This window comes from Phoenix dactylifera, chromosome 2 (assembly GCF_051530095.1).
Source record: "Phoenix dactylifera cultivar Ajwa chromosome 2, Ajwa_hap1_PhDact_Kaust_v1.1, whole genome shotgun sequence".
NCBI classification, from domain to species: domain Eukaryota; kingdom Viridiplantae; phylum Streptophyta; class Magnoliopsida; order Arecales; family Arecaceae; genus Phoenix; species Phoenix dactylifera.
Window position 1 is genome coordinate 11,379,285 of NC_143191.1, and position 25,716 is coordinate 11,405,000.

The 25,716-nt window shown below is 37.4% G+C and overlaps 2 protein-coding genes across 7 annotated transcripts in view; both read right to left on the reverse strand.

Moving 5' to 3' along the window:
- Window positions 1–492: 492 nt before the first annotated feature.
- On the reverse strand, window positions 493–12,021 carry LOC103717706 (uncharacterized). Of its 3 annotated transcripts, none has more exons than XR_015975076.1 (6): window positions 11,865–12,021; window positions 11,527–11,633; window positions 5,547–8,015; window positions 1,028–1,082; window positions 831–958; window positions 493–731 (listed from the first exon to the last, which is right to left on the reverse strand). XR_015975076.1 is itself a non-coding variant. In XM_008806185.5 (6 exons), exons 1-5 carry the CDS (start codon window positions 11,952–11,954, stop codon window positions 832–834), a joined length of 489 nt encoding a protein of 162 aa, XP_008804407.3. In that variant the 5' UTR covers window positions 11,955–12,014; the 3' UTR covers window positions 493–731; window position 831. The 3 variants fall into 3 exon arrangements, 1 of the variants encoding a protein (XP_008804407.3); XM_008806185.5 differs by having other exon boundaries at window positions 5,547–5,656; window positions 11,865–12,014; XR_015975077.1 differs by lacking the exons at window positions 493–731; window positions 831–958; window positions 1,028–1,082 and having other exon boundaries at window positions 6,104–6,315; window positions 6,689–8,015; window positions 11,865–12,014.
- A 4,172-nt stretch (window positions 12,022–16,193) lies between these two features.
- The window catches only part of LOC103717707 (uncharacterized), a 10,920-nt gene continuing 1,397 nt past the window's right edge, over window positions 16,194–25,716 (reverse strand). The window contains exons 3-8 of one of the 4 annotated variants that reach the window (XM_088715308.1): window positions 22,329–22,445; window positions 18,870–18,979; window positions 17,706–17,789; window positions 16,754–16,808; window positions 16,559–16,686; window positions 16,194–16,459 (exon numbers count right to left, since the gene is read on the reverse strand). In XM_088715308.1, coding sequence (XP_088571434.1) covers window positions 16,560–16,686; window positions 16,754–16,808; window positions 17,706–17,789; window positions 18,870–18,979; window positions 22,329–22,445 — 493 coding nt within the window. In that variant the 3' untranslated portion in view covers window positions 16,194–16,459; window position 16,559. The remainder of the gene's footprint in view (window positions 16,460–16,558; window positions 16,687–16,753; window positions 16,809–17,705; window positions 17,790–18,869; window positions 18,980–22,328; window positions 22,446–25,716) is intronic. The other 3 variants (XM_088715310.1, XM_088715309.1, XM_088715311.1) reach the window with 3 other exon arrangements.

Below are 25,716 nucleotides of genomic sequence, written 5' to 3' on the forward strand. Positions count from 1 at the left end.
CACTTCAGATCCAAAAATATCCTAAACCGATCCCCTATTGCCAACAGTCCCTTAGTATAGTAGTATCATATAACATGTGGTGACATTGGCATAATAGTCAGTGAAGAAGTTGCCTGGTCTATCAAAATATCATGACATGTGATGACATTTCAATAAGGACTTTTCTGTTTAAAGGAAAACAGCATGCAACCGAAGCAATTAAGTCATGCTCATGCCAATGTTCCTCGTGAGCAATATGAAGACCAATGGCCAACTCGCAGAAGCCAAATTTGAACACTCAATGCAGAGATCGTCAATCATGCAAGCCCTTGTTGGCTTTGGCCACGACAGAATCATATGGTAGTGCTGTAGCCATTCTCTCTATCAAAATTGATGGATAGATAAGATAGATAGTATAGATAGATAAAGCTCAGTACCATCCTACTAGATCACCAAATCATCTCAATTGAGAAAAGCAAAACCAAGATGAAATCACAGATTAGAAAACATCACTTTTAACTGAAATTATGACCTAAGTAAATTCACTTCATGAGATAGTTAAAATTGGCATATGGCATCTAGTCATTTGTATAAGTTAAAATTGGCATATGGCATCTAGTCATTTGTATACAGAACCCATGTAAAGCAACAAGTCAAGGATTCAGGTGTCCTTCCTACAGAAAGAGGATCATAGCTGCTTCCAGAGTGAACAACCGACTCCTTTCACCATTCCAGGTCCCAGTTGCAAGAACCTAGAAAGCACAAAAGAAAATTAATGAGATACACCACATTTACAATGGTTTTATGCTACACTAATTAGATTTTATCTTAATCAACCTTTAAGAACTCACACTAAGAGCTCTTCTTAAATGGATGTTTCTTGCCAGGGGCGCTTGATGTTTCTTCTCCAGGTGATGCAGACTGATTCTGTTCTTCATAATATCGAACAGGATCTGCAAATGGACTTGTAAAAGGATACCTGAAAGAGGTAGCACATACTAGGTCAACTTGTGAAATCATTTAACATTGTACATATGACTTTTCATACCTGCTTGACTTTATAGTCTCATTTTCAATAATTGTTTCCTGGTCATATACGTTCCCTGTATTAAGAATAAAGGAACAAAACCATCATTGACAGAACAAAATTATAGTAGAGCAACAGTGATGATGACATATTAGTGAAATGGCACATGGGTGTCTATCTATGCTGCCATCAGAAAAGATGCATGAATAGGGCAGATGTATTCTGAAGGAATCCTGTAGAAACTCCAGAACCCAGAGTGATATTTATAGCCTCTACTATGCAATGACAAATGAATGACTACATGCAAAAACAATTACAATAAGTGCCCTTCTAAATCAATCACAAGTGAGAACCAAAATTGGTTGCAGAAAAGGTAGGATTTCTGTGAAGATTCCATGAGTGTACTATGATTATGTCAATTATGTGTTAATGGTACGACATTAGACAGAAATGATTTCACGTTAGACATGAGAAATATAAATAAGTTTCTGTGTGTGCATGCACGCACACACATGCGCACACGCATTGATAGTTCTACATGCATGTAAGGGCAGAGAGTCATTAGACCTACAAGGTCCAAAACGAGTATTTGATAGTCAATATTATCTCACGAGGTAAAGATTCTGAAACTAAATCCACAGCCCATAATGGGCTAACATCTACTATAACAAAGCCCAAGAGGAAGATCAGAACAGTCAGAGATCTGTTGGTTTTTCCACACACATTCTTCATGCATTTAAGGGCAGAGTCATGAGACCTACAAGGTCCAAAATGGGTATTTGATGATCGACATTATGTTAAGAGGTAAAGATGCTGAAACTAATCCATACCCCATAATGCTAAAACTAAATCCACAGCCCATAATGAGCTAACATCTGCTATGACAGAGCCCAAGAGTAAGATCGGAACAGTCAGAGCTCTGTTGGTTTTTCTTTTTCAAATGATCACACGATATTTCAGTGACTCAATATGAACATATATTATTCTACTGCTCCAGAAGAATGTTCCACTTGGAGAAATTGTTTTTCTAAAGTTTGATCAGGCTGATGGACTCATTTTAAATTGTGTCATTGCAGTCAAGGGTCTAGTGGCAACATCTCTTCATCACAAGGTCAGTATTCGATGTTGTTTTCAAGGAGGAACCATTTTTTGTAAGTTCTAATATTTGAGGTTCAGGTGTAATATTATGTCTTAATCCCTACAACCATGGATGCTGCAACAACTAAATCAAAATTAACTGAACAAGTAGCAAAAAGAATCTAAATCCCAACCTTACCTACAGGACTGGAACTGTCATCTTTGTTGACACGGATCATTTTTTCTCAGAAAGGTTAGCTGGCACCAGGTTAGCTAAACAGGCTGCAATAAGTAATGGGTAGGGTTGCTTTAAGAGGCTATCTATTGAGGAATTTGAAAGTTCCAAGGGTGTTATCTCTAGTCTCATCATTGTTAATATAACTCTTAGTTTCCAGAATCATAAGTGCATGTAGAAGCAGATGTGTGTGCATGCATGGGGAAGCAAAAATTTAGAAACGCTATTTAGAAGCAGGTGCAGGTTCGAGATTCCAAGAATATTCCAAAGCGGTTATCCTAGGCAGAAGATTCTAGCTAGCAAGACAACCAGTTATCTACAAGAGGAATTTTGAAGAGGAAGGAAGAGAGAATGGCCGTGACAGAAAAAACACAAAAAATGAAATCCTCAAATTAGCTCTAAGGCTAGAGATAACATCATTACCGAGGTTAGCCGAACTGGTACCGAGACCCGTGTCGGTCAGCTACTGGTTCGGTACAATACCGGTATGCTGTAGGGCGAATCGGACGGTTCACCCTGGCATGACAAACCATGATCCAAAAGGGGAAAGGGGGGCTGAACCTGTTCAAACCAGTATGAATCGAGCAGTTCACTTTGGTTCCGCTTCAGACCACCCGATTTGGGGCGATATAGGGTGGTTCGCGGGGTTTTCGAAAATTAGGGCTGAACCGACCCGGTTCCTTACCAATTCGGTTCGATGCAGAGTGAACCATGCAGTTTGGCCCAGTTTGGCACACCTTGATCTTTACATATATAGATGTTTCAGAAGAAATATGAGATGATCCAAACTCATTGTTTTGAAGGTGTAGCTCCATAGTGATTCATCTAATTTCCACCCATATCTTCCCTTCTTGATAATTATTCAAACTAAGGTTCATCGTCTCAGTACCAGACTTCTAGTATCCTATTATAGTATCGATATGCGGTTTGGTGTGGTACGGCATACCTGTTCGGTACCCATACGGTATGGTACGTCCAATATGGTACGATATTTTTGATATAGTACAGTACGTCTGGTACAACATTAATTCAAATAATACAATAATTCTAATCTGATCTGGTTAGACCATTTGTTTCCGAAACTTTTTTGAATCGGTGGTTTTCACCTCTGATATGAGTTACAAGACTATCTCTTTTCAATTTTCAGTCTTCATGCCTATAATTACAAAGATTTATGGGTCATGCTCATACAAGACAGTCAAAATAGATGAAATATTATACTAAAACTAATGACAGCATGAAGACAGCTAAGATAATATAATATTCTTAATATGATTATCTTTCTAGCCTGAATTTAATCATCGTCAAGTTCTGATCTTTAAATCCGTAAAAGGTGTTCTAATTAATTAAAAAGTCAGATAACATATTGTGCCCATGCAAATAACTTACTTTCCCTTTGTTTAGTATTTTCAGTTATAATGATTACCGAGCATCTCAATTGTATGCCACCATAACTACTTGGAGTTACAAAACGAGAGTTAAATTTCACTTTCTCAAAAGCTAGCATGAAGCTATGGATTTTAAAAACAACTAATACCAGTAAAATTATATCACTTATTAGTAAAGTAATTATAAAGAAAAGATTTCTGTTTACATGCATCAGAAACAATAGTAGAACATTATTTGAAAAGCAAAACATGTACCGATCAGGCAGTTTTTCCATAAAGTCAGAAATTACATATTCAATAGAGATAAAGCTAAATGTACCCACTTATTTTTTGAGTTCACAAAATGGCTTTGTGAATTTCTGAATAACTAAGTAACAGGTTTCTGTTTATCTTAATGTATTAACTTAGATGCTGTGAAATAAAGTTAATATTGAACTTACGTGTGTCAGTACTCTGCTACAAGTGTATATGTTAACTCCCAGAATGACACTATCAAGTTCTTTCTTCTAGATGACTGCTACAAATATTGGTAGAGTTCCAAGCAAATCATAATGATGTCAAATCAATTTTTTTCCGCTTAGATCTATAGTACAATCACTGAATCATCAGCAAAATCAGTGAAAACAAATTCTATTGATGGTACTGAATATAGTGTTTTAACATGGCACTGCTTCCCAACTCTTGCAAATTTAGCATGGCTATTCCAAATAAATTTTTACTCCATCAAATATCCACGACACAACTTTATGGAACTCTACTTGATCCATACCAACTTGGATTTGATTCAATCTTATTTGTTTTTACTAAAAGCTCAAAGCATCCTACATATCCATTTATATGTTTTGGTGATTGATTATTTAGCTTTGGCTCCTTTAGATGTTACATGTATTTGAGCTTTCCTATGCATTCATTTGCTTTAAAGCTTGATGACTTCTAAACTGAGTTGTACTTTTGGCTTGTTCGATTGTTTATGACCTTCCTACCATATACTTGGATTTCGATGGGTCCAACACATGTTCAACATGGATACTTATGTTAAGTATTGAAAAAGGTTATAGGCACTTCCCAAATTCATTTTTGTTACCTGGTAATATGTTTAGGGATGAGGGGAAGGTTTTTCTTTTCTTTTTCTTTTCCCTTTTTTTTCATGAGGATGAACACTACTAATGAACAACATGGATGATGAAATTTAAACAGTGTGATGTTGATATTATTATGTGAAGTATGGACTACAGTCAATCAACTTGAATGATGACTAAATGATGAAATTTGTGGATGTTGATGTACAAATTACATTTCCATTATCTGCGAACAAGTCTGACTATTTGAGCTATCTATTAGGTGTGCGAAAAATCAAACTTTCAAGTGCCATCCCATGTCAGGCCAGTACTAGCATGGCATGGATCGACACGAGGTCAACAAAATTCTTTTTCATTTTTTCAATTAAAAAGAATTTTTTAAATTTTCAAGTTGATCTTTTGTTTCATCATGGGTCACAATGTTATATACCATGGTGACAAGGCCTGTTCCAATGGCACTCGAATCCTTGCAAATAAGACATTAAACATCCAGAATTATCCTAAGGATTAAACTAAAAGTTTCTGGCTGATTCATTATGAAGCTAAAACAATACCATTAAGGATGCTATATACACTTTGGGAGACACAACTATCCAGAAAATGCTATTAAATATTGCTATCATTTCAGGTAAAATTTATTGAAGAAACCAACATGAACTAAATCTCTCAATTCCAAATAAAGAGAAATTGTAGCTTTCATTATGTCCTAACATTATATGCACAAGACAGATCTTTTATTAAATCATAGAATGTCTGGTTACCTCCATTAAAGGCCTTCCCAGAAAAGTATTTGGCCATCAAACGTTGAGAATATTCAGCATCATATCGAATGTGCTTCTCATCAAGTGCCTTGAGATAATCTTCATCGAGGCTGAAACATTTAACAATCATCATAAAACCAAACAACAATACACTAGAGATAATTGATTAGGAATTGGAGAGTGATAATTAATATTTGAGAAAAACAGGTATTGACAAATAAAATCAATAAGAATCCATTAGGGACACATGGCTTAACAGCTCTTGTTTCGTAAGGATAGCAAAATGATATTCTACAACGAGAAGGCAAAACCACATCATTCTTTTATGAATATAATGAACATCAAGAAAGGAAAAACATTGGTAAGCAAGATAGAAGAATTTGCAATTCTAGCAAGTTTCTAACTATTTTAAAATGCAAAACAAAAAATATAACTACTTTCCTTTGAAGTAACAGTGAATTGGCAAGGCAGAATGTCACGCCCCGAACCCGGAGTGAAACAGATACCGCATACCTGTATAGCGGACCATACAAGCATGCAAGGCTACATATCATATCAAAGCAATAGTAATTCTTAAAAATTTATTTACTCAAAGCTTATCAAAATAGTTCTTACAATAGTTCCAAAGGGACATAAGTTAACATATGCTCACAACTAATCATGACTCAAATAAAATATTCTAACTAGACTGACTAAAACTCTAATGACTGAAAGTATCTTCAAAAGAACTAGCGCACTTCCCAAGTCCCAAGCAATCATACCTCCGGATCTGAAAAACAAAGAAACATAATAATAAGCTATACTAGCCCAGTAAGCAACATAATACCCTAGAGTGGGGTCAAAGCATGCCAGATATTTAATTTAAACACAAAATTATGACTGAAAAATAAATCACAATAACATATTTTCTTTTGAAATTTACTAAGCATTTTGATAAAAGATCTGATACCGAAATCCCAACAAATATAGGCTATGGCCACATAACCCAGTGGCATGGATCGCACAAAGTGCCAAAAATCACTATTATTAACTACCGGTGGCAACGGTGTCCAAAAACCACTATTCTAATCACCGGTGGAAACGGTGTCCAAAAACCACTATTCCAATCACCGATGGCAACGATGTCCAAAGTAGTTCCTCACAGATTATAAGTCGACAGGGCCAACGAATAAAATCGGTAATATACTTGACACCACAGTATTGGATGCCTGAGCATCCTACTGAGTCAATGTGTAAACACGACCCTGTGTGCGCGGTCTCCCCCCTTTCTGCTGCTTAGGAGAAGAGGGCTGAGCTGACTGATCCGGAACAAGAGAAGCTTGCACTTGATGGGTCCTTGTAGCCTGAGGCCTTAGAACTGATTGAGAGTCCTGTTGATTACAAGGACACTCCGCTATCTTATGACCTTGATGGCCGCATCTGAAGCAGGCGCTGGATAATCGTCTACAGAATTCAGTCTTATGCATACCACCACATGCATCATATTTAGGCTTGTCTTGCTGATGCTGAGTAGTCTTCCCATAGGATTCACGCTTCCCGAATTGCCAAAATCTATCATGAAATTTTGCAGTCCTGCTAGAATTCTGCCCACTATGATTATCGAAATCCCTGCTCCTCTTCTTTTGTTTTCCATCTCTGGTATCCTGAGTTTCCTTCCAGACAATTTCCATATTTTTGGCCCTATCTACTAGGTCATCATAGTTTGCTGAGTGTACTGCAGCCAAACCCCAACGTAAGTAAGGCTTCAACCCTTCTTCGAATATTCTCATCCGGGACTCTGCATCCATGACGAGGGTGGGAGCAAACCGAGATAGCCTGTCAAACTCTGCCTCATACTCATCCACGGTCATAGTTCCTTGAGATAGGTTGAGAAATTCCCTCTCTAGCTCCCTCAAGTGACTAAAAGGAAAATATTTGGAGTAGAAGGCAGTGCGAAACCTCGGCCAAGTAACTAGCTCATGCTCGTGAGCCAATGTGCGTTCCACAGACTTCCACCAATGATGAGCTCTGTCCTGAAGCATATAAGTGGCAAATCTTACCCTTTCTTCATCGGTACACTCCATTGCCCGGAAGGCTCTCTCCATCTCATCGATCCAAGCTTCGGCCTCTTGAGGATTAGTGGTACCTTTAAAGGCCGTAGGAGCCATTTTCTTGAATTCCATTATAGTCCTTTGCTCAGAAGAACCAGCATCCTGCTGGACTGATTGCTGAGATTGCTGTCCCTGCTGATGTACTAGTCCAACTACCTCTTCAATTAATTCAAGCACCCTAGTTTGGTTTCCAGCAACATTCCTTTGAATCACTGTTGACTGACCCAGAATTGGCTGATTGACAATTGATTGGCCAGCCCCTCCTTGCTGGATTCCGGAGACCATATTCTGGTGCCCCAGATTTTGCGATGCCTCGACCGCTTGGTTAATAGGGACCCTTCCCTGGGAGCTCAGACTACGGGCACGGCGAGGCGGCATTCTGTTTCAGTAAAATAAAACATGCATCATAAATAATAATATCCAAATAACACAAGGTTATTAATAAAAAGCAATCAATATTGTCCCATTGTCTAGCTCCTACCCATCTCTCAACCTTTTCGGCGAATCCTAGGTATCCTAGGCTCTGATACTACTAAATCCGTTACGCCCCAAACCTAGAGTGAAACAGACACTGCATACCTGTATAGCGAACCATACAAGTATGCAAGGCTATAGATCATAGCAAAGCGATAATAATTCTTAAAATTTTATTTAATGAAAGCTTATCAAAATGATTCTTACAATAGTTCCAAAGTGACATAAGTTAACATATGCCCACAACTAATCATGACTCAAATAAAATATTCTAACTAAACTGACTAAAACTCTAATAACTGAAAGGGAAATCATCTATACAAAATACAAAAAGCTGAAGCAAGAAATCCCTATCTTTGTTTTTTGGTTGGAGCTAATAAGGATGGTTCTTAAATGGACATGGAAACCTGGTTTCCTCCATGATAATGCAGAGTGAAATCCCAACATGCTGATGATGTGATCTTCTATTGCTTTGAGAGGATTTTGGGTATTAGGCTCGAGTTTTGAAAAGCCCACTTGTCTACCTCAGTGGATCGGAGTTGCCAAAGAAGTTGATTCTCTACGCTAGTAAAATGTAATTTGGAATAACTACCTATAACATATTTGCAAGCACTTCTCAAACAAGGTTCTCTTACCAAAAAAAGGTGGCTGCTTATATTGACCAAATGGAGAAGATACTTGTAAGTTTGGAAAGGTGATTTGCTCTCTCTGGCTGCGAGAATGGAACTTCCAAACTCAGCCATAGGGAACATCCTTTATTTGTCATGTCATTCTTCTTACTGCCCAAGTGACTAAGGAGAAAAAAATTTTAATAAGCTTAGGCATGATTTCTTTAGGTGAGAGATAAACTTGTCAATATAATCAAAAGTAATGACGATTATAAACTTGTCAGCTGGAAAGAAAGGATTTTGGGGGCTTAGGGTATATAATTGGTCCATCTCAGAAAGTGGTGGAGGCTACTTAAAAAATAATGGGGAGATCTGGGCTCAAGTAATTAAACCATCATTTTCCAAGAGAAAGTAAAACCTTGGAATGTAAGAACCATAGGTAGAATTTTGACCTATCAAAAAAGTGTGGTCAAATAAGGAAAACTTTTGGATGCAGCTTTAAAATGCTGATCTAAAATAGTTGAGGCACTTCTTTTTAAAAGACACTAGAGTTGGGACCAAGGAAGATTACACCGCCCCGAACTGCCTGGTTTAGAGCATACCGAGCTGGACTAGAGACGGACTAGCACAGTTCTATCCCTCTATTTGAGAAACCGACGAGGGAGGGAAAGAGAGAGAAGGAGAGAGAGGAACAGAGAGAGAGGGAGAGAGAGGGTGAGGACAGTAGAGAGAGGCGGAGGGAGAGGGGAGAGAGGGCTTCTGCCTCTCTCTCTCCATCGCCCTCCCTCTCACTCCCTTTTCCACTCTCTCCTCCCTCTCCCCCTCCCTTGCCAACTCCCCTTTGTCGATACGCATTAGAACAGCACAAGGATTTTTGGCATGACCAACCCACCTTTCGCTAGCCTCGGCTAGAAGACTTTAGATGAATTTCGATACCATACCATACCGTATCATACTGCCGGCCTACCGACACGAGTGTTGGTTCCCATAATGCAGACTTTGGTAGGGACTCTATTCTCATAGTCCCATTCCTAACCTATTTCATCTTGCTGGAATGATGCCTTTATCTCATCTTACTAGAACTAGAATACTGATGACCAAGATTTACAAGTTAACAAGAAGGTAATCTAATTTAGCAAGCCTCAAAAGCTCCAATAGGTATAGAACCTTAATATAGGTTTTTTTAAAAAATTTATCATGGTGGAAAGTGAAGCCCTTAGATTCACATGGTAAGATCATTTAATCGATTCCTGAATTTTGTGAGAATTACTTTTTTGTTTGTTAAACACTTATAGGAAATTCTGACTCCCCTGACAGCGAGTGTTTTTTGCTATATGGATATCAATAACATTAATAAAATTAGCTTAATAAAAAGTAGGTACATAGCAGCCATTCTTGATGATCGCTTAGATAAGCCAATAAATTATCCCTACATTTCATGTCGAACTATCCCGCCAATACGCAAACAAATGCCGCATCTCTTCTATTTTGGAGGTAAACCTAGTTTAGTTAGATATTTAAGAGCTACATGAAGAAGAAAATTTAATAAGAAAGATCTGCGGCTAAGCAGGAAACTATATATAGTTGTGGCCTTCCAATGTTTCTGGAATGAATGCAAGAATTATTCTTAACAAAAATACAACACGACTCCACCCATTCGCCACATCAATTCCTCATGTCGATGTGGCAGGCTGTCACCAATGATTCGACCACCTCCTCATGAATCCACCAACCACCATGAATCAAACCAATCGCTTCATGCTGCAATCGCACAAGGAATTGATGCAATGAACAAGTGGAACCCCATAGCACTAACCCATTTTTGACACAAGAAAAAGGTAATCTAGGTACTCATATCAGGTATTTTGGCAGAAAGAATTAAAATTAATGCTAAGTTTCTCCAATAGCTGGATGCTGAATCCGACGACACATCTAGGACAGGCCAGGATTCCAAGATTAGTGTACTACTCTTCCTTACAAGCCATTATAGTGGAGGCCTCATTTCTCTTTGTGATATAGTATGATATTCTTTCTTAGGTTCTTTCAAATTGATGGTGGTCTAATATTCTTTCAACTGGATTATTTATCACTTATCACTCTGTTCGTTTCTTTTACATATCATGAACAAAAATAAATTAGGGGTGAAAGTGGACCGAATAATATTCATCCAAATTTGTTTGTGTGTCTGAATCTATCCGAATATGAACAAAAATTTGAGCATCCGACTAATATCCGTATCCTTATCCATATCTGTCAAAAAAAAAATGAATATAGATATAGATAAACAACTATCCAATTCGTATCCGAATATCCGATTCTATTTGTAACCCCTTTTAATTTTATATAGCACTTACAAACTTTTAAAAAATATATATATAACTATATTAACGTGCTAACTTGATTTACCATCCATTTAGTAATATCTTTGATTCTGTGGTCATAAAATTTAGTGATCTGACTTATATTCGTATTTATATCCGTGCATCCGAGATATATTCATATCCGTTCAAAACAAATATAGATATAAATTTTTGCATCCAACTAACATCCGTATCCTTATTTGTATTTGTCAAACAAAACAAATATGTGTATGGATATACAGATCCGCATCCGATCTGATTTCAGTCCTATTAAAATCTCACCTTTTTGCCTAAAAAATTAGATGGAACAAAAACAATAAGCATGTTTCTTCTAATGTTAGCATTCTGATAGTAAACTACTACATCCATGACCAAAAAAAAAAGAAAGAACAAACAGACCACCCAGTTCATAGATGGAAATCTAAAGCAAGACGAGCGGAGAACTAACAGGAAAGGATCCAACAAGTCAGGCTTGCTTTCATAGGGTTCCTCTTTTGGTATGAGCATCTTTATTCCTTCTTTGCTGTCATGGGCTTCGACGGGCGGGGCAACGTCCTGAAAATTTGAAACCCTAGATTAACCCTCCAAGGAAAAATGATATACCATAACCAAAAACCAAACAAAAAATGTGGAAGAGAAGAGAGAGATGAAAGCATTGACATGGAACGAAAGCTCCATTTGGAAACCCTGGAATGGTGAGTGATAGGTTCCAAATTGGAACCGGGCGAGAAGGACTTGGATGAGAATGGAGGGAAAGGAGGGACGGAGAAAGAGAGAGGGACAGGCCTGAAGTTGCGCGGTTTGAGGACTTTGCTCGGCGGCAGCGGCGGACAGCGGAGAGGGAGGGGTTCGGGAGGCAGAAGACGGCGAGGCCATGGGTGATGCGGAGAGAAGGCGCAGAAAGAGAGAAGTGGAACGGTGGGACTGTGGAGCTGACGGGGCAGTGAACAGGGTGGACCCAGTCTAATTTATATTATTTTTCAATGAGCCAGTTTTGATGTAACCTTTTTTTTATTATTATTTGAAACGGATCGCACATAAATTCTGAAGTATTTTAGATAATTCTTCTTGCCCAACCTACATGTAGCCATCCAGTCTACGGCATTGTTTGTCTTTTTAAATATTTGCTTAGTCTGAAAAGCCACGTCGTTGCAAGTATCTCTATTTACTGTATATTTTTTTCCGATTAGCCCCTTTCTTCTTATTAAAATTTTTTTTCCATTCTAATAATATTTATTTGTTCCATTTGACCTTTCCTTCATCCTTTATTTGTTTAAATCAAATATTTAATTTATATTATTTTCCCTACAGCATAAAAAATAATTCCCAACATATCATCCGAATGCCACCCGAGCTAAGTTTTTCAGCCGCATCCTCTGCAACTTTATAATTTTAATTAAGCAGATTTCCAGCCAATTAGCAAAAGTATTTGTGTAATTCTTCAATGACCCTGAGAATTTGAACCAGAATTTCACAAATTAAATACCAAAAAGGTTGAAAATCAAATTGGACTTTGATTGATATTTTATCTAATAACAAGATTGATAACCAAAATTGAACTCTTTGATATATGAAACATAATTTCACAAATTATATAGGCAAAGGGAACCAAATTGGGCTTTAGTTGGTATTTTAAAGAATCCGATTGGGAACTATTAGTAATACCAGGAAAAGGGGAAAAAGTGTTCCATGATTTTAAATCATTTTAATGGATCCGACCAGGCTTCCTTGGAAGCTTGATAGATTAATTTGGAATAGAATGCAAGAGAAGGCCATTGGACCATATTCCATCTTACTTAATTTAATCATCATGTTTTTTTATTAGTATCATTATGCATATCGATGAGTACTTTGAAAATGAGAGGGAGGAGTCTTATGTTGTTATATTAGCTTTATTATTAGAAACCTAAGAGAGTGAAGTTCCCCCTTATAGCTTTCTCTTATCTTTGCTTCAAGATCAATTGATTTTTTTATTTGTTTATATATTAGTATATGTTCTTTTTTTATATATCTCTTATTTGGTAGTATACTTTTATGCTTTCCAGTTTATATGTTTATATAAATTATAAAAGAATTTTATAATTATTTTATTATTCGATCCATCCTAAGTAATAATTGTAGCAAAAATCAATTGATAGCTTTGAAACCTTATTTTTGTAATTTTCCAACATCCCAGGGGTATTTTATTAGTGTGTGTGTGTGTGTATATATATATTTATATGCACCTATTAAAAGGATAAGAGAGAAACCAGAAAGTTCTCCCTTCTTTAGAAATTAACAAAATATTCAAAAATTCAGAGAAAATAGTGCCATTGTTTAGGGAATGTGACATACTTTTTTTGAACGTTTTTATTTTAAACCATGATATAATCATGTGATACATGTTATTTTGAAGGTTGTTCTCTAATATTGCATAGATCATAATGGATTTGGAATATCAAGAGTTCATAGTTTCAAAGTGATAGAATTATAAAAGGGATGTGCGTAGATTCACTTGGAACTCACTTGATGTCATATCCCTGACTCTAGAATCATAAATTTAGGGCATGACAGCCGCAGTATACTCTTAGGAGTTGGCCCTATAAGCATGCAAGATATTCCTCCTATCAATGAATTCAGTATAACATGAAAAATTATACAATTCATCTATAGACAATAGTAAATACAGAACAACTAAACTATTGAACCAAAATATTACATATATCATACACTAAATTTTACAATCTAAATTTTCAGTGTTTAAGTTACTTATATGTAACAAAATACTATATGTTGCATACACTGATCAAACTAGATCTACTATCTACCAAAACGACCTCGTCTCTAATACTTTCCCAAAATGCCGATACTAGTCTAGCCTCTAGTCTTTGGATCTGAAAAATAAGTGAAGATTATGAGCTTCACAACTCAGCAAATAACAAGTATACTTTATAGAACTGGATCAAATCATATCAAGTAATTTAGCTCAATTAAATTATACCAAGCACGGCACATCAATATAAGTAAAGTTTGTAACATTTTCTTTCAATAATATTCATATACTGAAACAAGGCATTTCATCTCTTAATAGCATCAACAAAATGAAACAATATATATAACCAGAGTAATAAAAAGTATCCAATCTCATATTTAATTACACTTATATTTATATACTTGTATATATAACTATATTCGAGATCCAATTTTCAATTTTCACTATGCAGCCAAAGACTATGGCCGCACTTGATTCCTGCAGCATATGTTACTCCACATTTAATCCCTGTGGTTTGGGTCACTAGTAATCAAATTCCAAAATAGTAATCATATGATTGTATTTAACCATGTGGCTTAGGTCACTCCATATTTAACCCCCATAGCCTAGGTCACTCTATGTTCATGCGGGAGAGAGAAAAGAATAAAAGGTAGAATCTTGAGAGATACCACATATGATTGTATTTAACCCTGTGGCTTAGGTCACTCCATATTTAACCCCCATAGCCTAGGTCACTCTATGTTCATGCGGGAGAGAGAAAAGAATAAAAGGTAGAATCTTGAGAGATACCACATGGGAATAAGAAAAGTAAAATAGAGACACATGAGAGAGGAGAGAAAAGAGGGGAGCAATGTTTTGACTAGCATTCATATGGCTGAAAATAGATCAGATATGGATTGAATATTGATATATCTTTATTGTGAGGCCCAGCCTCACATTCGTTGGGCTGGTCCATTGGCCCAGCCTGACACTAAAAATGAGGCCCGAAGGCCTGCTCCTGAGTCAAAATAGGGAAGTGCCTTGGTTGAACAAGGAGAACGAGTCCTCCTCCTCTACAGACTTCTTCGGAGGCTAGGAAACCTAGCCTCATTTTGTTATTTAAAGGATCCCATCCCCACAATTCTTTCCCACCGGAAGATCGTCGCGGTCACCATCTTCTTCTTGTCTTTCTTCCCCTTAATTGCCGACGGCTTGGATTCACTATGGTCGCCGAAAATTGAAGCTGGGGAGCTTGCCGAAGCCGAGGTAAGTTTCAATCCTTCTTCTTCTTTCCTTTCCTCGGTGATAGACCTCTTACTAGTCAGGCGGTAAATTGGTCGAAGTCGACCAAGTTCTATTTTTTCTATTTTCTCAAACCTTCTTTTCCTTTTGCCGGCTATCGGCACCACCACCTCTTGACACTAGACCACTAGTCGAGTTCCTTGGCCTCCCATCAACCTTTCCCAATAGAGCTATGGGCGCCAGTGAGCAGCCAACGGCTAAAAAAAAATAAGAAAACACTATTTTTTCGACACTTTCTTATTGTTTCCTTGTTAGCCGGTTACCATCGCCTATTGTCCACCATCATCGACCGCTCTCTACTGCCGGTCATCGCTACCTGCTGCCATCTTACCGGACCACCATGACCACAACTGCAAGTCCAACCCTTTGCTTCCCCTATTTTGCCAAGAAAGAAGAAAAAGAGGAGACCGGATTAACCCAACACTGAGATTTAGTTTATGGGATTTAAACTAAAACCTTTTTGTTTGTTAATTATATATTTGGATGATAAAAGTTAGAACATGCTATTTGTTGAAAATACCATCAAAACATGCACTATCAAACATACCACAAAAATTATTTCTTCCATATCATAATTTGTGATGGAAGATGCCAGCTAACTACGCTGGTAGTGTCTTTGATAGCTGTACCATGAGATTAAATCAGAGGTTTAGGGACATTTGGAAAAGGGCTACATCTTTCTGTTCCCATTGCTAACAGGCACTTTCTATCATAGTATCATATAACGAATAACATGCAGTGACATTGGCAGAACAGTTTGTGAAGAAGTTGCTGGTCTCCAAAAATATCATAACATGTGATGACATTTCAACGAGCACTTTTCTGTCTAAAGGAAAACAGAATGCGGCTGAGGCAAATTAAGTCATGCTCATGTCAACGTTCAATGCGAGCAATATGAAGATTGATGACCAGCTCACAGAATCCAAATTTGCCCCAAATGCAGAGATCATCAGTCATGCAAGACCGCGTTTAGATTGATAGATGGATTAGATAGATAGAGCTCAATACTCTGCCAAAGGGACTATCTCTAGCCATCCTACTAGATTACCAAACCATCTCAATCGAGAAAAACAAAACCATGATGAAATCAAAGATTAGAAAGCATCCCTGTTAAGTTTTAACTGAGATTATGACCAAAGTAAATTCACTTCATGAGATGTTAAAACTGACATATGGCATCTAGTCATTTGTATACAGAACCCATGTAAAGCAACAAGTATAAAAACTTTATTTTCTTTAGTTTCGCTATTCAAGGATTCAAGTATTCTTCCTTCAGAAAGATGATCATAGCTGCTTCCAGAGTGAACAGCCTACTCCTCTAACCATTCCAGGTCCCGGATGCAAGAACCTAAAAAACACACAAGAAAATTAACGTGATACACCACATTTACAATGGCTTTATGCCCACTATTTAGATTTTATCTTAATCATCCTTTTAAGAACTCACATTAAGAGCTCTTCTTAGATGGATGTTCTTGCCCGGTGCACTTGATGTTTTCTTCTGCAGGCGATGCAGACCGATTCTCTTCTTCATAATGTCGAACAGGATCTGCAAATGAACTTGTAAAAGGATACCTGAAATGGATAGCACAAAAGGTTAAGTTGTGAAATCGTTTGACATTATACATATGATTTTTCATACCTGCTCGACTTTATAGTCTCATTTTCGATAATTGTTTCTTGGTCATACACTTTCCCTGTGTTAAGAATAAAGGAACAAAACCATCACTGACAGAACAAAATTATAGGAGAGCTACAGTGATAATGACATATTAGTCAAATGGCACATTGGCGTCTATCTAAGCCGCCATCAGAAACATGTATGAATAGGGCAGGCGAGTTCTCATGGAATCCTGTAGAAACTCCAGAACACAGAATCGTATTTAGAACCTCTAGTATGCAATGACAAATGAAGATTCCACAGGTGTACTATGATTATGATTATCAAATAGTAGCAGTTCATTTTCGACCAGTCTAGTGTCCATTATGTATTAATGGCTACAACATTAGACAAAAATGGCTTGACCTGAGACATCAGAAATACATACATACACACATACATAAATACATAGATACATGCATATTGATAGTTCTTCATGCATGTAAGAGCAGAGAGTCAACAAGGCCCAAAATGAGTATTTGACGATCAATATCATCTTAAGAGGTAAAGATGCTGGAACTAAATCCACAGCCCATATGGGCACATCTACCATGACATAGTCCAAGAGAAAGATTGGAACGGTCAGAGTTCTGTTGGTTTTTCTTGCTCAAATGATCACACGACATTTCAGTGATTCAAAATGAACGTACATATTCTACTGTTCTAATAGAATGTTCCACTTAGAGAAATTGTTTTTCTAAAGTTTCATCAGGCTGATGGACTCATTTTAAATTGTGTCAGTTAAGTTAAGGGTCTAGTGTCAACCTCTCTCCATCACAGAGTCATTACTTGATGTTCTTTTCAAGGAGGAACCAATTTTTGTAAGTTCTAATATTCGAGGTTCAGCTGTAATACAATGTCTTAATTCCTGAAGCTATGGATGCTGCAGCAATTAAATAACAATTAGTAAAAAGAATCTAAATCCCAACCTTACCTAGGGGGTTGGGACTGTCATCTTTGTTTACACTGATCATTTTGTCTGAGAACAGTCTAGCTGGCACCAGGTTAGCTAAACAGGCTGCAATAAGAAGATGTGGTAGGATTGCTTTAAGAGGCTATCAATTGAGGAATTTGAAAGTTCCAACCATGGTATGCCGTACTAGTCCAAACCGGACAGTACGGGACATACCGTACCATACCGGTTAGGTTATCCCATATGGATGGCGTACCGACGCTTAGTACATTAAAAAACTCCGTACCGTATCATACCGACACTATGCTAATTACATTTGCCTTCATTGCTTCGGTGTACGGTTGACATCGATAAGGGAATGCGTCCTTGGCTTGTACTTTTTAGGAAGGTAAGTTTCTCCGATCATAGTTGTGTCGGAGAAACTTTCACTTGTAAGGACTCCCCCCGAGGGGGTCCGGTACTGAGACGGCGAACCTTGATTCTAATAGTATTATCTATAGTCTCTTCATTATTAATATAGCTCTTAGTTGCCGGAATCATGAGCGCGTGCAGAAGTAAATGCGTGTGCATGCATGGAGAAGCAAAAATTTTTGAGATGCTCTTTAGAGGTGGGTGCAGGTTTGAGACTCTAGGAAGATTCTAAAGCAATTATCATAGGTAGAAGATTCTAACTACTAAGATATAACCAATTATCTAGAAGAGAAATTTTGAAGAGGAAGAAAGAGAGAGAGAGAGAGAGTGATAGAAAGCTCAAAAGAAGAAATCCTCAAATTAGCTCTAAAGCTAGAGATAACATCTTTAGACATATAGATGTTTCTGAAGAAACATGAGATGGTCAAAACTCAAGGTGCAACTCCATTAAGGTTTGTTGTCTCAGTATCGTACCCCGTACCGATGCCACACTAGCACTGTGTCAGTACGATATGGTACGAGATCTTTTTTCAGTATACTAAATATCGGTACGCCGCCCATACTGGATACCGGTACCAAACCAGTATGGTACGCCCCGTACCACCCGATTCGGGCTGGTACGGCGAACCATGAGCTCCATAGTGATTCATGTAAGAAGAAACCAGCATACACTAAATCTCTCAATTCCAAAAAGGCGAAAATACGGATTCCATTATGTCCTAACATTATATGCACAAAACAGATCTTGTATTAAATCTTAGAATGTCTGGTTACCTCCATCAAAGGCCTTTCCAGAAAAGTATTTGGCCATCAAATGCCGAGAGAATTCAGCATCATATCTAATGTGCTTCTCGTCAAGCGCCTTGAAATAGTCTTCATCGAGGCTGAAACATTTAACAATCATCATTCAACCAAACAACAATCTACTAGAAATAATTGATTAAGAATTAGAGAGTGATAATTAATATTTGAGAAGAACAAGTATTGACAAACAACATCAATAGGAATCCACTAGGGACTCATGGCTTAACAGTTCTTGGTTTGTAAAGAAAGCAAGTATGATATTCTGCAATGAGGAGGCAAAGGTTCATGATTCTTTTTATGAATATAATGAACATTAAGAAAGAAAAAACATTGGTAAGCAAGCTAAAAGAACTTGCCATTCTAGCAAGTTGCAAACAACTTTTTAAAATGCACAACAAGAAATATAACTACTTTCCTTCGAAGTAACAGTGAATTAGCAAGGCAGAAGATATGGCATGCAACTTTTTTGGGGGATAAATCTTTCTCTTCAAACTTCCAAAAGAAATATTGTCGACAAAAACAAAAGCATAATAAAATAATTCATATGTTAATCTAGAATGATCCATCATGCTGAACTCACTAAATAAAAGTAGCTAGCTTTTATAGGTTTTGCAATGAAGAAACTGATCATTAACAAGGATGTCAAAACTTTGACGATTAGGAATTACACAGAAAATTTATTTTATCTTATAATATGTTTCTTTCTTCAAGGATCTAAATAAAGAAATATCGTACCAGTCAGTACCGGTGCATACAAACCATACGGTACTGGTACCGAACTAGTACACAATACTGGAGGCGTACCGAGTGTCGGTATACCCCACCAGCCCCTATATCAGGTGTACCAACATAGTAATATTTTGGTACCAGTACGGAGTCCGATACCAAGACGGCATATCTTTTTAATCCTTAGTAACACCTTTTCTATGGTTCCCTTCTACTTTTCAAGATGTGTTAGGGCTTATTATGAACAGAAATATGGAATAGACCTAAGGCTATTTCATGATAAATAAGATATTATTTAGAGAAAATGTTATCGTCGTCATACAAAATAACATTTTGGTTAGTATGTTAAAGCTTGTTTGATAAAATTAAATGAACAGGACCTTAAGTGTAGAATATTTAATTATTTACCTTAACGGCAATACAAACAAAAAACAAACATCAAGGCATGACCAGCATAGGCACCAATAGCATCAATTATAGTGACACAAGCATAATAGCAAGTTCACTCATCATTGACACCATATGCAACGAAGCCACAAGCAACTATTGGGGGGGGGGGGGGGGGGGGGGGGGGGGGCAGGGTGGGGTTGCACTTTTTGATTATGACCCATTGAAGATCATGGGGATCACTTTTTGATTATGACCCATTGAAGATCATGGGGATTGTGATTTGGCGATAGCCTGTGACAAAGAGTAAACAGACCTCATAGTAGGGTCAAGGCTCACAATGGGCATGAATCAGTATTAAGTAAAGAATTAAACATTTATACAATAGGAATTATCCATGAAACTAGACCAATCAAGAAGGTGCTGCATCTCCTTGTGATAGCGACATGGCATTAGGACCAAAGTGTTATTTAGGTAGGATGATGCCATATGCTAAGGGTATACGCCAAAGGAAGAATCCTCAAAGATGATTTTAAGGTTATATGAACCTCGAGAAACACACAACAAAAGTAGATTTATATTCATTATCAATGAGGAAAAACTAGGAATAACTCAAAGTTACAGGTCCAACATAGGAGAAAGTTAAGAGCAATAAGATAAAGATTCTAAAGGGAAAGACAAGGGGGATAATGATTCAAGACTTAAAAAATTCATAGATGATCAAAAAATGGAGAAATGCTTTGAAGCACAGAGAAAGAAACAAATAAGATCAGGACAATGCTCGCACTAGGAAACATAACTTAGGACAGCACACTTAAACTACCAAATGGAAGAAATTTTTATCTCCACTAACAGGAACAAATGCAAATAAAGAATGGCCAAAGGTGAATCTAAATTAGCCACAGAAGAAACATAGATCATCAAAAGAAAGGGAAGATGCTAATGGCTCTTAAATCTGAAATAAGACGAGCAAGTTTGGGTGAGAGTGGAAGCATTATTGAGTCCTTCGAAAGATAAGGTTTCAACAATTCTATACTAGATGGATAAAAGAACCTATTATCATATTTACCTTCCCAATGTTGGTTTATGTTGTGGCACAGGACCACAAAAAAGCTGAAGGAGGTATGGCAAGCAGAACTGTTGTTTTGTTACCTTCACATGTTTCCACGAGCCGAGACTTGACATCAAGATGGCCCTGCAATCTAGGGTCTGACTAGGTTTACATTTTATTAGTTTTAAATTTTAGGGTGTTATTTTCACTTATTTGACATCCAAATCAATCTTTGGGGTTACATTGTATTTTTTTCTGTTTTAAGAATCTCTTTATTGAATTCTTAGTAATTTTTCAATCAAAAGTAAAGACTAATTCACTTCCATTATCCTATCTTCTAGTGTTGATTTAAAGCCATTTAGTTAACAGTTTGCACAGTTTGCAGAGGGTTGCAGCCTAAAATTGTCATGCCCTGTTCTCTCATGAATGAGTGAAGGGGACATCTGGTTTCACCCTGGTATTGAAAAAAAAAAAAAGGAGCTGTGGTGTGGGTAAGGTGAAAAATGTGCAAAGAGAGGAAGCGAAAGGAAAAAGGAGGGGAAGGGGGCAATACAAAGGAAAGATATATGGCTCCAGCAGCCTATATTATTCCAATGACTCTCACCCTTCCCCACTCTCCAGAATTTTTTTTTTTGGCTTCACTTGATTAATTAAGTCACAGAAAAGTCCTCGGATTGAAAATTGAATCTTTGAAGGGTTATAAGAGGAGAAAAAGAGAAGAAGAAGCATAATGCAGTCTTTTGATGAGAACAATACGATCTCTGGCTTTCCCTTTGTCCAATTCTCCTTACCTTCTCTTGTTCACCTTTGATTCAACATCTTCAGTCTCAAGCATGACGACCCTCTGGGTAGGTGGATTTGTTTTCGATTCAAATTTACTGCACAGATCTGAATTTAAATTTGGATTACTGAATTTAATTCTAGATTATTACACTAGGGCATGAATGATCTGAGACTGACGAGTTCCCTCTAGGCAAATGGATTTGTTTTCCATTCAAATTTACTGCACAGATCTGAATTTAATTTTAGATTACTGAATTTAATTCTAGATTACTACGCTAGGGCATGAACGATCTGGACACGAGCAATCTGACCAGCCATAGCCTGCCTGGTCGAGGATCAGCTTGTGCTCATTATGAGCTAGGCCTCCTCTGCTACCTTGTTAGTTCAAGCTCAGCTTGGTTGGCCTTGCTGCTAAATAGGGAAGGCAAGGGATTCAACAATGGAAATAACACATGTGGAGAAAAAAGGAGCAAGGACTTAACTGCTTGATTTGACCATCTCTGTTGTTGTTGTCATAGATCTCAACCCTACCGCCACTACTGCCACCGACTTGTCGTCCGCGACGAGGAGCACGGCGAGCATGCCCTGATCCATTACCGCTTTTGCCATCCGCCATGGAGAAAGAAGAGTATGCAAGGAGAACAGTTGAGGTTGAGAGATTAAAGATTCAAGTGTGCAGGGCCTAAAAATGTGGATGAGTTGAGGCTTAGGGTTTGCAAACGGGAAGGGAGAGAGAAGATGGGGAGTTGGGGAGGGGTTGCTTTGCTGCGGCTCTTGCAATTGAAGAGAGGGGATTACTGACTTAGGGTTTTCTGTATAAACCGCGACCGATCTAGCCTTACACAATCCAACGTCTCATATTCATCCTTTTTTACCTAAGGTTTATTTGTTTCAGGAAACAAAAATAACTATATTAATAAATAATAATTAAATTACATATAACATATTTTTATATAGCTCGCCAAACACAACCAAGCTGCCCCTATCTCATGTTTAGCTCCTTTATATTTCAAGCTCAAAACTTTAGCACATAATCGGTTCGTGTATTAATCAAATGACCCAAAGGCTATCTAAAGTACAAGTCAGACACTAGTTGCTCACAAACAGCTTGTTCTTTTGACAACCTTAACTATATATAAAGCAGATCTGAAATAATTGTTAGATCCACATTACACGTAGAAATGTTCCCATAACTCAATTGAAACAACAATGTAAATGGACATTTTACCCTAGAAAGTTAAATTTTAAAAATTTGGATTGTAAACTGCATCAGATGGCCCTAAAGGAATGGTTTTCGGTAAGGGAACTACCAGAGTGATTCTTCTTTTATATAGATGATAGAGCAATGTCTCCCTAGTTTTATGGAGAAAAGTATTGCATATATTACAGAAATACCGTACACTACACAAGTTGGAAGTTAGTTTGGACAACTCTATAGTTACTTCTCTCTATTCTGCATAGTGGGTTGCAGAATATTTTTAAAACATGCAATCGAAGTTAAGTTAAAGCAGGTCCAAAAGTACCGTGCAGTGCAGATTGCATATCAAAGATCAAAGATAAGCTCAAATAATTGGCAGCCTAGAAAGCATCTTTACTCTCAAATGTCTTATCTCAATCAATGTTGTACGTCATGTTTACACACATATTAGCATCTAAGTATGTCCCTAGTCTGCTATCAGACACATGGAATGTGTTGCAATTTCTATGCAGCAAAAACAATAATGGCACATTGACCACGGTAAAATGTGTACCTTGAAGGGTTTTAGAGGGTCTGACCGTCTAAAAATGAGGATCTTAGAAAAAAAAGGAAGGAAACTTGGTAGTGGGCAGAGTTATCTTTCGGTTAAAATGCTTAAATCTAAATATGGATGGCAATAACCTCTACCGGCGATTTTCAAAGAAACCATACAAACCTTTCTAGATAGGTGTGTGCATTACTATGAGCACTCTTTCATGGCAATAAATGGAGACCAAGATGTTAAACTTAGTGAATACTAGCATAAAGCATGTGCAATGCACATGAGGGGCAATATGGATCAAAGTACTAGCTGTCCTGCTATGACAGGTTTGAGCCAGCTGGACCCCCTTTTAGACACTTTTGCCAACTCTTGGATTAGCCTCCATACTTTTTCTTTTTGGCCTTTAAACAATCAATGTGAAATCACATGAGCAAGAGTACATTGAACATCTGAAGGACAATCAAGAATCCACACCATGAATTAGTACAGATGTCTGGTCTTAATCTGCCACTTCAATAAAGATCTGATTTGTAACTGATGCATATCCAGTAAGCATAACATATATGTGACTATGTTCATGAGGAAAACATTTTGGGTGTTTTACAGCTTTATGGCTCAGAAGTTGATGAATAAGGTGAGTTAAGCAATTTATTGAATCCTCTGAGGAATATGAACGCATTTCACATCACTAGAAAGATTAATGCAGCTCCTTAAGCCCACCGAATTCTCCTTGTGCTTCATGACAGGTTTGTCTTACCTTCAGAGCATGATTCGCCTACCTTCGCCTGTGACTCTGCTTGCTTCGCCAATTATGGGGTTTGGAGATTAGCTGGTGAAACATGCCCGCAAATGCCCATAAAAGAGAAGAGATCATTTGTACGAAAGGCTGAAGCAAGAAATCCTTATCTTTGTTTTTTGGTTGGAGCTAATAAGGATGGTTCTTTAATGGCATGGACTCTGGTTTCCTCGATGATAATGCAGATTGAAATTCCAACATGCTGATGATGCGATCACTTATTGCTTTGAGGGAATTCTAGGTATTATGCTCAAGTTTTGAAAAGCTCCCTTGTCTACCTCAGTGGATCAGTTGCCAAAGAATCTGAATTCTCTATGCTAGTAAAACTTAATTTGGAAAAATTACCTATAGCATATTTGCAAGTACCTCTCAAACAAGGTTCTCTTACCAAAAAAGGCTGGCTGCTTACATTGACCAAATGGAGAAGAAAGTTGGAAGTTTGGAAAGGTGATTTGCTCTCTCTGGCTAAGAGAGTGACCCTTCCAAACTCAAGTCATATGGAAAATCCTTTCTTTGTCATGTCTTTCTTCTTACTCCCCAAGTGGCTAAGGAGAAAAAAAAAAATTAATAAGATTAGGCATGATTTCTTTTGGTGAGAGATAAACTTGTCAGTATAATCAAAAGTAATGATGATTATAGATTTATCAGCTGGAAAAGAAAGGATTTTGGGGGGCTTAGGTTTCTCCGTATTCGAGGTATGTATTTGGTCCATCTCAAAAAGTGGTGGAGGCTACTTAAAAGATAATGGGGAGATCTAGGCTCATGTAATTAGACCATCATATTACAAAAGAAAGTGAAGCCTCTAAATATAAGATCCATGGGTAGTATTTTTACCTTTCGGAGAAGCATGGTCAAATAAGGAAAACTTTTGGATATGACTTTAAGATGGTGATCTGACATGGCTGGGATACGACTTTAAGTTAGGACTTGGGACTCTGTTCTCATGGTCCCATTTCCTGACCTATTTCATCTTGCTGGGATGGTGCCTCAATCTCATATTACTGGAACAGGAAGACTGGTGACCAAGATTTACAAGTTAACAAGAATGTAATCTAATTTAGCAAGCCTCAGAACCTCCGATAGGTACAGAACCTTAATGTTAGATATTTTTTTTTAAAGATTTTTATCATGGTCGAAAGTAAAGCCCCTTAGATTCACACAGCATGATCACTCCACAGATTCTTAAATTTTGTGCAAATTTTTTTTTTGTCTGCTAAACATTTATAGGAAATTTTGAGTCCCCTGACAGTGAGTGTTTTTTGCTATATAGGCATCAATAACATTAATAAAAATAGCTTAATAAAAAGAAGGTGCATAGTAGCCATTCTTGGTGAT

What these genes read in the sequence shown, in the direction of transcription:
- LOC103717706 (XM_008806185.5), bottom strand. Translation starts at nt 11,954, where the DNA reads ATGGCCTCGCCGTCTTCTGCCTCCCGAACCCCTCCCTCTCCGCTGTCC. An exon ending in TGGGAAGGCCTTTAATGGAG is followed by an intron (nt 1,083 to 5,546) that starts GTAACCAGACAT and finishes TTCTTAATACAG; the next exon opens with GGAACGTATATGACCAGGAA. An exon ending in GAGACTATAAAGTCAAGCAG is followed by an intron (nt 959 to 1,027) that starts GTATGAAAAGTC and finishes TACCTCTTTCAG; the next exon opens with GTATCCTTTTACAAGTCCAT.